General features: G+C 47.3%; 1 protein-coding gene across 2 annotated transcripts in view; it reads left to right on the top strand.

Moving 5' to 3' along the window:
* KANK4 (KN motif and ankyrin repeat domains 4) overlaps positions 1-17,725 on the top strand; it is a 40,442-nt gene extending 22,717 nt beyond the window's left edge. For both annotated transcript variants that reach the window (XM_067726371.1, XM_067726372.1), the window contains exons 8-10: positions 6,590-6,732; positions 10,178-10,378; positions 15,826-17,725. In XM_067726371.1, coding sequence (XP_067582472.1) covers positions 6,590-6,732; positions 10,178-10,378; positions 15,826-15,930 — 449 coding nt within the window. In that variant the 3' untranslated portion in view covers positions 15,931-17,725. The remainder of the gene's footprint in view (positions 1-6,589; positions 6,733-10,177; positions 10,379-15,825) is intronic.
* The last annotated feature ends 327 nt before the right edge of the window (positions 17,726-18,052 follow it).

Here is an 18,052-nt window from a genome sequence, read left to right as displayed (position 1 = left end):
CTAGACCATTTTTTCCTTTATTATGTCATTTATTCTTCACAACACTCTTGTGATGTAGGTATTATTGTTCTCATGTTACAGTTGAGGAAACTGAGGCTGAGAGAGTTATAAAACTTGCTCAGGTCACAATGCTGGTAAGTGGTAGAGTCACACTTCATGTTCAGTTTGTCCAGCTCCAGATCTATACCACGCTGCCTCTAGGAAAGGTCACATTTTCCATCTTCATAAGTACCTTGTAACAAGAGTCATGACTCCATTTGATCAGTTTGACTCAATTGATTCATTCACCCTTCATCAGAGATTTGTGAACTACGTATGAGGTCCATACTGACTACCACCAGAGGTGCAAAGGTGAGCTAGTCCTCCTCCCCAGGAGCTTACAGCCTGACAGTCAGGATGGATGGCATGATGGCTCCCCAGAGAGAGGCGCAGAATGGGATTTCAGGGCTCAAAAGAAGTGAGATAATACCCTGTTTAGAGAGCAGGAAATGTGCACTGCAGCATGTAGGTTCTGGCAGACAGAGAAAAGTCCCAGGCCATTGAAGAAGAAAATGTCAGGAAGAAAGAAGATTGTCCACTGGGTCAAATACTGTACTGTAGTGTCCCTGAAGGATGATGCCTGGGGTTGGTTGGCAGATTTGGGAAGGGGTCACTGATGACTTCGGAAACAATTGTTTCAGGGGCCTGTTGGGAGGAAACCAGATTTCAGAAGTGAAAGGAGTGACGTTCATGGGCTAGGGAAGGCAGTGATGTAGCATGATAGCTGGAGGAAGCAGGAGAGGATGGGGAGAGTTATTTTTGAGTGAATGGGGATGGAGGAGACCTGAATATGTCTGTTGGCTGAGAAGAAGAATCCGAGAGAGACAGAGAGACAGAGAGAGACAGAGAGAGACAGAGAGAGAGAAAGGGGCAGACAGAGAGAGACAAAGAGAGACAGAGAGAGATTAAAGATACAAAGGAGAGAAGATGCTTGATGGAGCAAGGTTTTCGAGGAGCTGGAAAAACCTGGAATCCACAGCAGAGGCAGACGAGGTCAGCATAGGCAAGCTGCTGGGATATTTATTCCTCCGAGATGGAAGCAAAAGGAAGGGAGAGTGGGTGAAGGTCCAGAGGGATTTGAGGAGGAGAGAAGGGAAGTGAGCATTAGGTTCTTAATTGTTGGAAGTCTGGAGGAAGGGAAGACTCTTCCCTCTGGTGGAGAATCATTGCAAATGGCCTTGCTCGTCTTAGGGGCTGGAAAGGGTGGTTAATAGTCAAACAAAGAACTCTACGTCTGCTGAGACCACCTCACAGGGCTTAGAGTGGACTTTCTGCAGAGTGTGTGACAGCACCAAGCAGCCTAGGAGTGCCTGTGTGGACAGGCGGGGGATGGGACCGACTGAAGGTGTGTGGGTCCCAGTCGAATGTCATCAGTGAGCTTAGGAGGGCTGTATGAGGGATATATAGGAGGGTACCTACAAGAGGTATAAAACCGCAAATGATCTACACGGATTAGGCCCTCTGCTAAGCACCTGGCCCCTGAGATGTCATTTAATCGTCATAACGATCCTGTTATTAGGACGATTATTCCTGTTTTATAGGTGATGAAAGTGACACTCTGAAAAGTCAACATACTTGCTCTAGATCATGCAACGACTAAGTGTGTTGCTGGGATTTGAAGTCGATACCGTGGCAACCAGGAGTTAGAGCGCATGCTAGAACAGTACACCCTTACTTAGGAAGCTGGAGGGGGAGTTTAAACAGGCATCAGGAAGTCTGAAGTTTGGATCCAACAGCTTCCCCCCAACTTGTATCTTGTCCTCCCCACCCCCCCCCCCGCCCCTGCTTAAATCCCTCCCACGGCTTCGCCTTGCTCTTGGCCTTCAGGAATCCCAGATGGCCTGGGCCTGCCTGCCTTTGCTCTCTCCGCCACCACCATGCACCCTCCTTCCCTCCACTCCAGCCACGTGTGGGTCTCAAACTCACCACGCTCATTCCCTCCTTAGGACGTTTGCATTTTCTTTCCATCTGGATCCTTTACCCTGAAACTATTCTCATAACTGGCTTCTTCTCATCATTCAAGTCACAGCTCAGACGGCACCGCAGAAGGCTTCTTGGTGATCCGTCTGAAGTGGCTGTCGCATCTCCCTCTAGCAGTACACCAAGTTCTTCTTCAGGTGACCTTTGCTTGTCACTTCTCTCTGAGTCTAACAGAACGCAGTTAACCCGAGGGAGGCTCTTGTCTGTCCCCTTCCTTTCAGTATCCCCAGCACCTAGACCAGTTCCTGGCTCATGGTGGGTGTCGAGTGAAAATATCTGTTAGATGAACGAGTGGACGGATGATTCCTGGGAGCTAGGTTAAATCCCAGTAAACTTTCATTCTCCAAAATTCCATTAAGCAGACTTGAGGCTCCTTACCTGCATGGAAAGGTGATGTACATAATGACAGCCTGAAGTTCTTTCTGCATCATCAGACGAAGACGAAGTTACAATTCTAACATTCTTCAGGGATTCATGGATACCCTAAAAATGGTAGCTCTGTTGAGAAAGGCACATCATTAAAGGAGCATGCCTCTGGGTTGCATTTACTGTGTTCAATCTTAGGGCCTTTCATTATAGAAGGTGAATAACAACACCACCTACTGTTTGTTGAGTGCCTTCCCCAGCCCAGACACAGTGCAATACTGCCATATGCAGTCCTTGCGGGGATTGTGAAGCAGATATTTAATGCATTTTCCAAGTGAGACAACTGAGGCTCAGAGAGGTCAAGTTCTGTGGTCAAGGTCACAGAGCCAGTAGGTAACTAAGCCAGAATTCTAACCATGATCTGTCATCCTCCCAACCTGGGCATTTTTCTACTACCCGAAGCTAGGTTCCAGGGACACTGTGAGACCTTAGGCGCACCTATTATGTGCACAAAAACTCTAAAGATCCGTAATGTAGCACCTTCATCTCTAAGTAGCTCACAGGCTTGCAGCCTGTTAGAAGTCCTCTGGTTGGGCCAGGCCAGGCTGGAGAACAGACAGCCTTTGATTTGTTTGTTATAAATTTCTGCTGATGTTGTCTGAGGTCCAGTCAATACTCATCAACCCTAAAGTGGTTTGGAAGCTTTCCCCTTTAACATGCTGAAATAGCACAACAGCCACAAGCATAAAGAATGAAGGGGGCTGGGGAGACGGTCTGAAAGCGCCATTCCTTTCCCTCACTGTAGTCGGGGTGTTGAGGAGGGCAGATCTGTCCCACTCCAAACTGGGCTCCCTTCCCAGCCATTTGTGAAACATCTGGAAAGCACATTACAAACTGTAAAGGGCTGCACAGAAGTGACTCATCATTATTGAGAAGAGAGCCATGGGTGCACCTCCACCCCTTTAGTCCGTTGTGATCTGTCCTCTATTTCGCCAGGACGCCTCTGCAGAAGAAGAAGCTGGCCGAGTTGGAGGATGTTCAGTCAAGAGCCTTCTCCTCGCCTCCGGGGAGGTTGGTTTGCTCCCTGGAGCTGCTCAGAAACATCTGCTGTGAAAGCCAGGGGTCCTCAGCCCCTTTTCAGAGCCCCTGGGTAGGAGTTAGTTCTCACTCTACTGAGTTATAGGTCACGTTTCTGAAGAGAGTATAGAGAATCGTAACCTGAGGCTCATTTATGCATCTTAAAAGCAAACATAAAATAGTCACGGGGTAAAAATTTTAAAGTCATTAAGGTGGCAACGCAGATATTCCCGTCTTTATCAGAACAGAGTCGTGAGGCGATGCATGGAGTTATTATTCGGCTTTCATAGCCCAGCTTGTCATGACAGTGGTCAGAGAGGCTTCAGGCGAGGAAATTGCTGATACGTGAGCCCAACTGTATCCATTGGCATTCTGGTTCACTATGACACGTTTCTGAAAAATTGTTTGGGGTGGAGTGGAGGGAATGTCAAACAAATATTGTTGGGGTTTTTTTCCCTTGCACAGAACTTTTTTTTTACATCTTTATTGGAGTATAATTGGTTTACAATGGTGTGTTAGTTTCTGCTTTATAACAAAGTGAATCAGTTATACATATACATATGTTCCCATATCTCTTCCCTCTTGCGTCTCCCTCCCTCCCACCCTCCGTATCCCACCCCTCTAGGTGGTCACAAAGCACTGAGCTGATCTCCCTGTGCTATGCAGCTGCTTCCCACTAGCTATCTATTTTACGTTTGGTAGTGTATATATGTCCATGCCACTCTCTCACTTTGTCACAGCTTACCCTTCCACCTCCCCATATCCTCAAGTCCATTCTCTAGTAGGTCTGTGTCTTTATTCCTGTCTTACCCCTAGGTTCTTCATGACATTTTTCTTTTTTCTTAAATTCCATATATATATGTGTTAGCATACGGTATTTGTCTTTCTCTTTCTGACTTACTTCACTCTGTATGACAGACTCTAGGTCCATCCACCTCATTACAAATAGCTCAATTTCGTTTCTTTTTATGGCTGAGTAATACTCCATTGTATATATGTGCCACATCTTCTTTATCCATTCATCCGATGATGGACACTTAGGTTGTTTCCATCTCCAGGCTATCGTAAATAGAGCTGCAATGAACATTTTGGTACATGACTCTTTTTGAATTTCGGTTTTCTCAGGGTATATGCCCAGTAGTGGGATTGCTGGGTCATATGGTAGTTCTATTTGTAGTTTTTTAAGGAACCTCCATACTGTTCTCCATAGTGGCTGTACCAATTCACATTCCCACCAGCAGTGCAAGAGGGTTCCCTTTTCTCCACACCTTCTCCAGCATTTATTGTTTCTAGTTTTTTTGATGATGGCCATTCTGACTGGTGTGAGATGATATCTCATTGTAGTTTTGATTTGCATTTCTCTAATGATTAATGATGTTGAGCATTCTTTCACGTGTTTGTTGGCAGTCTGTATATCTTCTTTGGAGAAATGTCTATTTAGGTCTTCTGCCCATTTTTGGATTGGGTTGTTCGTTTTTTTGTTATTGAGCTGCATGAGCTGCTTGTAAATTTTGGAGATGAATCCTTTGTCAGTTGCTTCATTTGCAAATATTTTCTCCCATTCTGAGGGTTGTCTTTTGGTCTTGTTTATGGTTTCCTTTGCTGTGCAAAAGCTTTGCAGTTTCATTAGGTCCCATTTGTTTATTTTTGTTTTTATTTCCATTACTCTAGGAGGTGGGTCAGAAAGGATCTTGCTGTGATTTATATCATAGAGTGTTCTGCCTATGTTTTCCTCTAAGAGTTTGATAGTTTCTGGCCTTACATTTAGGTTTTTAATCCATTTTGAGCTTATTTTTGTGTATGGTGTTAGGGAGTGATCTAATCTCATACTTTTACATGTACCTGTCCAGTTTTCCCAGCACCACTTATTGAAGAGGCTGTCCTTTCTCCACTGTACATTCCTGCCTCCTTTATCAAAGATAAGTCCTTGCACAGAACTTGTAAGTAACCCTGACATTTTGTCGTAAACCAGATTTGTTACAATGAAGCTCTAAGTCTTCAAGAGCAAGTAGCAAGGATGTAAAGACAAAAATAACCTTCTGGACAATGATAGTAATAACAGCTAACACTTATTGAGTGTTTATTATGTGCTAGGCGCTGTTCTAAGTGCTTTTAATACATTAACTCATTAACTTTCACAGTAACCTTATAGGTCCTGTTATTATCCCCATTTTACAGAAGAAATGCTAAGAAAATCTCAGACTTGCCTTACTGAGATAGTTTTATTATTGTCCCAAAGAGACACGTAGATTTTTTGCATGAGCAACAGTACAGGGAAGATTTGGTTTTCCACACTGTACCGCCCTTATGAAGTGGGAGCCTTCAGACAACAGATAACAGGCTGAAGATCTCCTATGTCTCCTTTGGTGAGAAGGGATATGAATGCATATCCCCAGGGTTACAAAGCAGAAATTTCTTTTGAGTTCTCATTTAATACTTCATCTTAAAAATATGCCAGTGTTTCATTCTATTATGAAATGTGTATTCTTAATTGCTTTAATATAAAAATTTGTGGAGTGTTTTATTTTCCACTCTGCTTTTCAAATGAAAATGGTTATTCCCGGAAGATTTCCCATGTTTATCCTGGGGTGTTTTTCATGTCCCCTGGTCCATTGCACAAGATATCACTAGCCTTTGAAAAGACCTACAACCATAGACAGCTGCTTAAGAGTTACACATAGACATAGAACCAGACCTGAAATACACACCTGTGGGTGACGTGAGGCCATGTGAGTGATGGGCTCTAGCGCCGGATAGACCTGAGTCCTGGTCTCACTTCTCCTTCACTTGGGCAGTTGATATAGCTTCACTGACTTTCAGGGTCCTCATCTGTAAAATAGGAATAATGTTTGTCCTCCACTTTAGGAAATAAAGTCAAGGTCATTGGCCCCCTTGGCCACCTCTGACTCTCCTGTGGACCTTTCTTGCTGGGTATCCTCAGAAAACTTGTAAAGAAAAGTGGCCCCTGTTAAAGGCTGTTAAAAAATGTAGAACATAGATTCCACCACTGGGAAAGGATTGCTCTATCCTGTGGCCCTTTAACCAGCTGGCAGCATCCTGTTGAACAGGCTAAAGCCTGGCTTCCAGCCTCTCGGGAGCTGTTCCAGCTTTGGTGTTTCTCTTGCAGGCGTTTGCAACGTGGACCATCAGAACAAAGCTGGCTACACTGCCGTGATGATCACTCCCCTGGCTTCTGCAGAGACCGATGAAGACATGGCTGTTGTCTGGAAACTCTTACGAGAAGGAGATGTGAACATCCAAGCTACTCAGGTAGGAGGTGTGAACATGATCTCCTCTTTAATGAACACGGGCACCTCCCAGTTTTATTCTGCCACTGGGGTGAGAAACTCCATGCAGATCCATGTAGAATTTTTAACCCGAGAAGTCTGGGCCCTCCAAATGGCATCTGTCCGAAGACTGGACATTCAGTTTCCTCAGAGCCTCCTGAGACCCAGACAGGCTGGGACAGAGGTCATGAGCTGGTAATCTATGTCCCCGTCTGAAACTGGGCAAATTCCATCTGGGTCTGACTCCTCAAACCGAATGTTAGCACCTTGAGAAGGCGTTTGCTAGTTGTGCTCTAGAAAGCCCCTGCAGGAGATCCACCTCGATCATAAATTACAAAGCAGTCCAGAGGGTTGGGATGTCTCTGTTCAGCTTCTGGGCCCGTCCACTTGAGAACACAGAGTAGGGGTGTGGCCCTTAGCCAGTAGACAAAGCTCCATATGGAACAGTGGGCATTCCTCGAAAGGCCACTTGTCCATCTTTGACCAATAGAAGAACAAGCAGAGTGCATTCCACTCTCCATTTCCCCCCAGAGTGATCATCAGTGTAGCCTAACTCTCAAGAAGTGTAAAGGGGGCTTCCCTGGTGGCGCAGTGGTTGAGAGTCCACCTGCCAATGCAGGGGACACGGGTTCGTGCCCCAGTCCGGGAGGATCTCACATGCCGTGGAGCAGCTGGACCCGTGAGCCATGGCCGCCGCTGAGCGGCATGTCCGGAGTCTGTGATCTGCAACGGGAGAGGCCACAACAGTGAGGCCCGCGTACCGCAAAAAAAAAAAAAAAGAAGTGTAAAGGGTCTGAGTTTTTACTCTACCTTAAAGCTAACATGTGTCATGGATGCTGGCAGACGACCCAGGACTCTTGTGCAAGAGACAAAGGACAGTGTGTTACTGACAGCAGTAACAGTAGTCAGAGCATTGGTATTTATACCAGTTCCCCAAGTCCCAATTCCCACTTCGCACAGGGCGGTGTGAGGAGGGCCAAATCCCTGCACACAGAGTAGATTGTGTTACTGGGGAAGAACCCTGAGCTTAGGGAACCTGAATCTTTCATACTGGATAGTAAGCGTGTCTGCCCTCTGTTCTGGACGGGACACTGTCTCTAAGTTCCAACGCTGTTCATTGTACATTCATCCTTAAAAAGATAGTCTAGAACAAAAGGTCACATACTGCCTGACTCACTAAATATGCAGAAAGCCAAGAGACCCATAGAAAATAGAAAATTGTCTCCCAACCACCTGTTTAACTCTGCTCACCACCCCGACCCCAAAGTGATGGCAGACAGTAGCCTAACCTGATGGCAAAGTCTCTTTGCACATGTCACATACTAGCAATTCTATTGGTGGCAAGAAACAGACATTTGTAGCTTACTCTCTAGTTTTCAAAGTATCTTCACCCACCTACTCCATAGGACTCAGTAAAGCTGTTTTCATTTTAAATAATATGTTTTCCAGAAACATATCAAATCTTTTTTTTCTAAATTGGTCCTCTTGAAGGGGGAGTGCTCACTAATGATCAAAATCCATGCCCTTCTTATACAGGAGAAACCAATGCTCTAGGAGAGTAAGGGACCCATCCCAGGTCACCAAGGGAGGGATGGGAATTCGTAGTGCAGCTGCACCCTTCAGCACCCTCTGGGGCTTTACGTATGAGGGGAGCTGCAGGTACCAGGTTAAATAGGAGTGAGCTGGGAGGCCAGGAGTCTCCCGGGCTAAACTACTTATTTCTCTCTGTATCTCCAGGGTCAGCGCTGCACCGGGCCATAGCAGTGATCTGTAAATGGTGGTTGAAATAAATTGTATGGAGCCAGACCAGGAGGGAGGGGGCCCCAAGTCAGGCAGGAGGCAGACAGGAAGACATCTGCATATGTCATCTGGCATTAATACCACTCAAAGAGAGGGGTCTGGAGGGAAACCTATGGTCTGGTTAGTACAGTAAACAAGCATTACCTCAGGGCTGAGCATAAGCAAACCAAAGAGCAAACAAGCTTCTCTGGAAAGATCTGTCTGGGTTCCAGAGAAATGGGGAACCAGGACACCTAACGATGCATTCACACGTCCCAGGCGATGGTCAGACCTCATCTCTAATGCTCCTAAATGCAATAATAGCTGACGTGTACACAGCATCTGTGCCGCGCTCAGGCCTCACACCAGCCCCAGAAGGGAGGTAATGTCGTTAAGCATTCCTGCTTTACCAGATCAGGAAGAGTCACCGAGAGGTGAACTCGTCCAGATTCACATAAGTACAGAATGCGGCAAAGCCAGGATTTTTCTGATTGCAACCCCCTTTCTTTGCTCTAAGCCCCAGCCTTCCGGGCAGGGAAGCATAATCCATCAGTGACTGCAGATCGGAGCTTTAATCAGTGAACTCATCAGCCAACATATTTTACGTGTAAGACACTGTGTTCAGAGCCACAGGGGATCTGAGAGGAAAGAAACCAGTCCTTACCTCTTCTCACATCCCTACAAAGCCTGACAGTCAGAGAGACATGCCTGAGCTGCCTGGAACCCAGGAGAGAACCACGAGGGCAAAATATATAATCAAGTCGCATAAGAGGACTATGTATATACAGGAAAATCCAGGAAAAATGATGATCAATTTGTAATCAGAAAAGTTACTGCCACACATTTTTATATTTATACCCTTTATCTCATTTGATTTTCACAAAAGCCCTGTGAGGTATACAGGATGGATCATAATTATATTAATTTTTAAGAAAGAAAGACCAAGGTTCAGGGACACGAAGGGACGTGGCCAGGGTCACGCAGTAGGAAACAGCAGAACCAGAGCTTGGTCTTACTTTCTGACTCTAATCCGTTGCCATGTGCATTGATGATTACAGGGTTGTGAAAGATTGTTGTCAATGGCTGTGGATTAGAAATGACCACAGGACCATGTAAACAGAGAGCTTCTTGAGAAAAGAGGCTTCTGGGTATCATTCAACTGAAAATACCAGAGGTGTTCAGAGCAGCCCAAGACTTCCTGTAGGAAGTTAGGCTGGGGCGGGGAGTCAGAAGCCATGGTCCTGAAGTATTCAACCCTTCAGTTATTCCATCATTCAGCACTTATCAGCATGTACTTGGTGCTAGGCACTGGAGAGACAGAGATGAAAAAGACTTAGCTCCTGCCATCAAAGATGTCACAGTCTATGAGAAAGAGACAGGTTGACCGGTTGAAATGCCAAGTGGTAAATGCTGTGTTATGAACCCTGTGCCTGGGGTGTTAGTAGAGGGCTTTAGAGAGGATGCAGCATTTGACTCGTGTCTTGGAAGAGGAGTAGAAGTTTACCAGGCCAAGGACGACGTGTCCCTTACCACAGAGATTCAGGTCAACTGTCATTTTCCAGAGAAGTCTCTCCTGACTATACCCAGGCTGCGGAGGGGATCCTTCCCATCAGCCCCAGCCTCACCACGCCCCTGCTCTCTGTGTGCAGGGAGGCCAGACTGCGCTGATGCTGGGAGTCAGCCACGACCGGGAGGACATGGTCCAAGCGCTACTGAGCTGCCAGGCAGATGTCAACCTCCAGGACCATGATGGATCGTCAGCCCTTATGCTGGCCTGTCGCCATGGCAACGTCGACATGGTCCGGCTGCTCCTGGCACACCCGGCCTGTGACAGCAGCCTGACTGACAAGGTGAGACTTATAGGCAATTAACAAGTGGGTGTTCCACTTCCCTTCCTGAAAAGTACCTTGCCAGCCGGCAAAATTCAAGGGACCATATGGCACTAGGAACAGAATTGACTTCATAAGGCCGTTGTTGGATTTAAATGAGATGACCCATGTAAATGCTGGGAGACTTGGAGCTGAGAAACCCCAAACCCTAGCCTTTCACACCATGCTGAGGGATTGCGCTCAGGCCTGGTCTTGACCCTGAACCGCATCTGGTCATGGCAGCATGTGGGCTTTTGAGGCGGCAGCTTGAGTAGGGAGGCTATGCTGTCCATGGGGCTCCCAAAGGCGGGATGAAGGAACCAAGTACAAATTGTGTCCACTCTTGGACAGTGACCTACCTTACAGAGTGGCCCATTTCATCAAGCCACCCTGCTTGAAGTTGCATTGCCAGATACATGCTTCTTGTGAGGCGACGGCGTTGATGATGATGATGGTGATGATGGTGGTGGTCGTGGTGGTGACAGTGACGAGATAACAATAGTTATAAAAGCTAACCTGTATCACATGCTGGCTTGGTGCCAGGTACTGTACCAAGCAGTTACCACGGACTCTCTAGTTTAAATCCCGCAACAATCCTATTAGATTGACTCTGTTGCTCATGGGGGAACGGAGGCCCTGAGTGGTTAAGTAACATACCCAAGATCACACAGCTAGTGGAACCAGCTCCATCAAACTCCTAAGAACACTCCCAGGAACTAACTCTTTCCATGCATTACCTCACGAATCCTCTCAGTAATCCAGGGAGGTAGATACTGCCGTCCCCGTTTTGTATTGATAAGGAAGCAGAGGCCTAGAGCGGTTATACAGCCGTCATAAGGTCACAAGCTGCTGATTCTTGAAGCAAGAATTCGAGCCCAGGTCTGACTTAATGCTGACACTGTAATTTAATGCTTCAAACAGACTTCTCTGTACTTTCTTAACATCCACATTTCAAAAGGAACAAAGGCCTGAGGGGGGAAAGAGGGGCCCCTCCCCGCCCAGGGACAGCCCCTCTTACCAAGCCACATCTGAAAACGCCCTGCCACTGTCCCATCACTGATTCAAGCTGCTGGGTCCCTTGTACCGCACCCAGGCCCAGTATCTTCAGGTCCCACGAACTCCAGCTCTGCCCAAAGCCATTTCCGTGATCATTAGAGAGCACAGACCCTCTTGAAATGCTTGTGGGAACAGTGGTGGGCTCCGGAAGTAAGAGCCTCCTTTTCCAAATGTGATACAGTCAGATAAAGGCTCTATGTTAATGCGCTCCCTGCAGGGTCACCCTGGGGCAGAAGGAGGTGGCCCCTTAATCTGGGACAGACCCAGGGCCCTCTTAGGAGTGAGCAGTGCAATTGGCCAGGGGAGGCCTGAGAGGACAGGCCTGTGGGATGGGGGCAGGAGCTTTGGAAGTCCCTGGTTAGTGGGGGTCATCAGGCAGTGAGACTGAGTCTCCCGCCACAGATTAGAGAGCTCAGTAGCTGCTTTCAGTAGGTGGAGGTAGGGCTCTGTTGAACTTTGGACAGATCAAGTGATTGTTAGAAGCATGGACTTTATTTTTTTTTTAATTTTTTATTTTATTTTATTTTTTAATCAGTTATACATATACATATGTTCCCATATCTCTTCTCTCTTGCGTCTAGAAGCATGGACTTTAGAATGAAACACTCATGAGTTTGAAACAGCGTTCTGTGACTGTGTGCCTTTGGGCAGGTCACTTAACCATTCTGAGCCTCTGCATGCTCGTCTGTAAATGAGGATAGTAATAGACCAGACCTCAATACGGTACATTTGTAAAGCCCCTGTGTGACATCTAGGAGATACTCAGTTGATGGCAACTGTTATTGTTGGGAATTGGTGAACCACAACAGCAAATACGAGGCAGCCACCACGTGAATGAGTAGGGACCTGGGCATTTGCAGGCAGTGTCTGGAGGGAGTAGGGAGGATGAAGGTCTGGAGTTAGAGGAGCCATTCAGAGGAGGCTGGAGCCCAAAGGGAGAAGTACTCCCATCGGGGAGTGATTGCGCCCTCTAGGGGAGATTCAGCAGTGTCTGGAGACATCTTTATCTGTCATAAGTATGTGTGTGGGGCAGTCCTGGCATCTAGTGGGTAGAGGCCGGGGTAGCTGCTAAACATCCTACAAAGTACAGGAACAGTGAAGAATTACAGATTATCTGGCCCAACATGGCAGTAGTGCCTCCGCTGAGAAACCCTGGTATAGGTGAGTGCTGAAATCCAGGTGGGATGAAATGCTGTCCCAGTGAAGTGCTGGAGGTTGAGGACAGGCTGGTTGCAGTTTGGGGCAGCCTGAGAAGAAGGTACTAGGCAGCTAAACCGGAGATGGTAGCGGAAGCCTGTCTTAGGGGAAGGTGGAGAGCGTTAGGGGATGCCCAGTGAGCACAGGGGTGCCCAAGCGATACAGGTGGCAGGCCCACAGAAGTTTCTAGACCTTGCTCATGGCCCAATCACCTGCTGCCTGCTGGGGACAGGGTTGACTCAGGAGTCACACCCAAATTTCCCAAAGGTGACTTGGGTGAAAAGTTTCAGTGGGAGATGGGGACCGATGACTGGGTCTTGGCAAGCACCCAGCCCTGTGCCTCCAGCTTTGCATTGAAGGGTGGAGTCCAGCCCTTATCATGATCACCGTCTCGTTTCAGCGTTCACTTTCCTATGGAGACTTAGGTGCTCCCTTGGAAAACCGAAAGAGAAGTCATGTCCTGAAATTGGTTTCTCTCATCCTACCAACATGTAAAGGTTGCTATAAATACAGAACCCCCAGAGCAGCCCGCAAGGCACCTTCCCCACGTTTAGAAGGTGATTCGGGAAATTGGTCACCCAGTCTATTGGGACCCCCAGAGTGACGAGAACGAGGAGGTGGTGGTGAGACCTGATCCCTGGCCCCCAAGGCTTACCCTTTGAAGGACTTGTCTGGGCAGTGACTCCAAAGCATGCGTCAAAGCGAAAGCTTCTTGAAGGCATAGACTATGCCTTGCTCATCTTTGCCTGATGTGTGGTGGCTTCTTGGTGAGTTTTTGTCATATTGAGAGATAACCCCCTACCACACACACACACACACACACACACACACACACACCCTCACACACAAGGTGTGCTGGCTGCCTGACCCCTTCGGGCTCTCCGGGCCTGCAGTGCTGCCGAGCAGGGACTTGCCGTGCTTGGCTTCCACCGGAGCCGCGGGCCGAGGGCTTGTTCCCAGGGCTCGGGCAGAAGCATCTCGGGGGCACACCCTCCCTAGGTGGTCACTCTGGCCACACTTTCTGAAATGAATGGCGCCCCCCGCTTTCCACGTGTGTAGTTGAAGAGCCCACAGATGCAGGCTGTCATCTCCAGGTGGGCCCTGTTCAAGGGTGCAATGTCCCCTGGGACTGGCCCTGTGGCTCTTTCCCATAATAATGTTAATCACACTGTCTCCTTGTTTACGTGGAGCGTCAGGGTTGACAAAGTGCAGCAGGGGACAGGCCTAAATAAACCCAGGCCCCTCCGGTGGGGCTTTCGCAAGAATCTTCTGTGGAAAATCTTTGCTTTCTTCCAGACTTGGCCAATCTGAGAACATGCTCATTAAGATTTAGGGGCTCAGGTTCTTCATCAACTTGAAATGAATACTCTGTTATCATCCAGCATTCCCTCTTTCAACAGTGCTTATTGAGGGTTGACCAGACTACAGGCACGGAGCCAGGGGCTAGGCCAGCAGAACAGGCCAGATCCAGTGTCTGACCTTGTGGACACTGAGATTTATCAAATAACCCCACAAATACCAACTTACAAAGACGGGTAAAAGGCGGGTACAAGGAATCATGGGGCCTTTTCAGGGCAAGAACTTCATCTGTTTTGTGAAGCCTGTCTGCTGAAATGCCACTTCCTTCCTCTCCCCACCCCCTGCCCTCCCCCCATATACACAGGGTGGTCATCCCGTCCCTTGAGCTCACTCTGTTCCTTTGCTGGCTTGTTTGGCCTTCGGCCGTACATTATAGTTATTTACATGTGTGTGGAGCCCCGATGGCAGCTGGACTCCATCCTGGAGCACAGAGAAGAGACTGAAGGGTTTTTAGCTGAGCGTGAACACTTCCCACCTGCTTCTTTGGAGTTTCCACATTTTAGAAAGTAATTTCCCCCATCGGCAGTAGAGTGGAGAACACTCTAGCGGGGTCTTGGGTGGCCCCATGTGTCAAACCCATTCATATTTATACAGCAAAATGTAAAAGTATTGATACTTAAATGAGCTAAGTAAGGACCAGAGATAACCTCACGTTTTGCCTCAAAATGAGTTGCCTAAAAAGTGGTTTTCAGAGCTGTTTAGATGTCAGAATTCTGGGTTCGGGATTGAGCCCTCGGAGCTCAGCGTCCACTGCATCATGGCGGTCCTTCCCCTCATCTCTGGGTAGAGAATGGTTGGTGCTTCCTGCTGAGAGCTGCTCTGTTTGCAGCTTCTTTAGACAGCGGAATGGGAAGCTTCTTGCACAGCAGCCATGGTGAGAAAAGCAGCGTGGTATCACGCATCGGGAAGTAAAAATGAGTGTGTCCTTCTGGGCTGCAAGCCCACTTCAAAGAATTTGTCCTTAGGAAATAGGAATGGGAGGATGCTTTCTGCACTAAGTTTATCATGGTGAAGACTTGGAAACAACCTAAATCTCCAATAAAAGGAAAATAGTTCAGTAAATAATGGAATATTATACAGCCAGTAAGAAAAACCTTTATGTCCTGATGACTATGTAAGAGCAGGGAAAGTCTTAGAGCATATCATGGTGAGTTAAAAATAAAAGTACATGCAGAATTGATACACATTATCATTCCTCTATTTAAAAACCAACAACAGGGCTTCCCTGGTGGCACAGTGGTTGAGAGTCCGCCTGCCAATGCAGGGGACACGGGTTCATGCCCCGGTCCGGGAAGATCCCACATGCCGCGGAGCGGCTGGACCCGTGAGCCATGGCCGCTGAGCCTGTGCTTCTGGAGCCTGTGCTCCGCAACGGGAGAGGCCACAGCAGTGAGAGGCCTGCGTACCACAAAAAAACAACAAAAAAAAAAACAAAGAAAAAAACCACATTTGCACAGGAGAAAAGACTGGAGGGAAACTTACCGAAATCCTAACTCTCATTTAGGTCTGTGTAATGGAATAATGGAAGAGTTGTTTTCATTCCTCTGTTTTCCAATTTTTTAAAAAATGTATTAAAAACCAAGCAACACTTCTTTATTTTCATTGGCACAGATTTCCCAGGAGTGAATGATGTTTCCGTGGAAGGGGGCCCATTTCTCTGATCCTCATGCCATTTGAGTTTCCTCCTCTCCTCTGTGAATGGTTGGAATAGACTTCTATGTCCCATGCGTACCCCTTTCTCCCAACTCACCCTTCCTTTCTGCGGTGGGAGGCAAATGGGATAAAAATTTGTTTTTCCTTTTCTTTCTCCCCTGTAGGCTGGCCGAACGGCTTTGTCCATCGTTCTGAAATCGCCCGCCCATGTGGAAATTGCAGGGCTGCTACGGGCCCACGCGAAGCAGGGCAGGTCCCTGGGACCGTAGGGGCTGCAGAAGAGCTGGCAGCAGGGAACAGAAGGGGCCTTCTCTGGACTCCTCCCTCGCCCTCGGAGAGGGCACGGGTCATAGCCAGGGGGCCGCCCCGCAAGAGAAGAAACTATGTCAAATACGCACATACATTCCTCTTGTATAATTCTGCTCGTTAGGATGCTTTGTAGTTTTTGCCTCAGGCCAAGCCCCAAAACTGCGGGCTGCAGAGGGGTGCAAGGTACAAAGTGCATTGGTGTTGGCTAAAAAATCCCGGCTATCTTCAGCCTCGAGTTCCTTGCGACTACCCTTTGTAGCACCGTGCAGAGACCAGGCAGGCAGGAGCACAGTAGCAAAGCAATACTTTTCACGTGGAATTTTAAAGTGCGCCATCTTTCTGTTTTATAATCAATTATATATGAATATATCCCATTGAATATGCATGTCTAGAGAGGAGGGGGTGGGGAAGGGGTGGGATTTAAGCAGCTTCCCTGGCAGTCATTCTCTGTAGGACCCTAGGAGAATCACCACGCAGGCAGGTGAAACTGGACAAACCCCTCTGGGGCCTTTGTTTAGTTGGCGTTGACAGAGAAATCTGAAACTCAGACGAGGTAGGAAGAAGCACATTGGCATCAATGCCAGATATACGGTCTTGACCATTTCCGAGTCACCAAGTGGCTCTGCTTTGCTCTAGGGAATTGGAATTAATCAGGAAGTTATCCAATCCAGTGAAGCACACCACATGTATGTAGGCAGAGTTCAGTTACGTCAGCTCTTCTGAATCTGTGAAAGAAACAAATGAATCAGAGTGAGCATACTTCTTGGGATGGGTTTTTATCATCCAGAAGCCACCACTGTTCCTTTGTAGCAGTACCCGTGGACTCACGGTAATCCTGGCTCCTTTCCCCTCCACCCTTACGAGCAGACTATGAGCCTTCATGTGGCTCTGAGGTTTCTGAGGCTCCTAGCAGCAGAGCTTGTCAGCCTGCAGCAGGAATGTGGAAGCTGGGCTGGGCAGGGCCTGCTCTGCACTGACATATCTGTCTACTGGAAAGTTAGTTCTTAAACTTCCACAATCCCAGGGGCCCACATGTGCATGGCTTTGTCTATGAATTTGTTCTTTCTTAAAAATCTCTTATGCAAAAAAAATCTCTCATGTATAAAAAGGAAAGACATCAAAGCTGGGTGAGCCTCACCCTGGTAACTCAAAAGCTCGAGTTCTCATTTGACTCAGATATCAATTTGCTTGGTGCCCCTTGGGTGAGTCATGGAACCTTGGGTGAGTCACTGGGCCCCCTTTCATCATCTCTAAAAATGAAGATCATCATACAACGTTTGTCCTGGGGGTGCTGGGCAAGGAACAGCTGATGCAAGTTTTGGAATCCAATTTGTAATCCATAAAGACTGTCTGCTGAAATGGCACAGCAAACTTCAGTACAACTTTGTGATGCATGAGAGAGGCTCTAAGTCCCAGAGCAGGACAGTGATGTGTGATGGTGTTGCTCAGAGAGAATGCAGCAAATAATGATCTAAAATGCTTTAAGTGGGTTTATTTTGACTTCATAGCACATTTTAAGAGCAGAACCCCACATTAATAAATGTTCTAGCCGGGTGCTTCTCAAACTTTGACGTGCATACAAGTCACCTGGAGAGCTTGTTGGAACGCAGTCAGTCTGCGAGGGAAGGGGCTGGAGAGTCTACATTTCTAACCAGTTCCCAGGGGATGCTGACGCTGCAGGGCCACGCCACACGTGCAGTAGCAAGACTCTGGCCCATCCTGATCATTTATATATTAAAATGCTGCCTCTCGATATTCTGTCTCAAAGTTTCTTTGCATTTCTCTGCTCTCAGATCTTGGGAATTTGCAATGTGGGTCTTATTTTCTATTGTGTTTCTGCAGAGAGCAGTAAGGGGGTCCGTGTCCTGTGTTGCCAATTTAGGGTCTGTTTCTGCATCTCATATTGGAGTGGCAACTTTTATTTGGCCGTATTTCTTATAATTATCTCATTCGAATCCAGCTATAAAAAAATTGCTTATTGACCAGAGAAGGCAAACTGGTTTTCCTAGAGTTTGAAGCCACTGAGTCATTATCAGAAAGACTTTTCCCCCCTTTCTGAGATTTTAAATATTTCTTTTCATG

Source organism: Pseudorca crassidens, chromosome 2, assembly GCF_039906515.1.
Source record: "Pseudorca crassidens isolate mPseCra1 chromosome 2, mPseCra1.hap1, whole genome shotgun sequence".
NCBI classification, from domain to species: Eukaryota; Metazoa; Chordata; class Mammalia; order Artiodactyla; family Delphinidae; genus Pseudorca; species Pseudorca crassidens.
The sequence above is the reverse complement of the archived record's forward strand: the minus strand, read 5'-3'. Positions and strand labels throughout refer to the sequence as shown.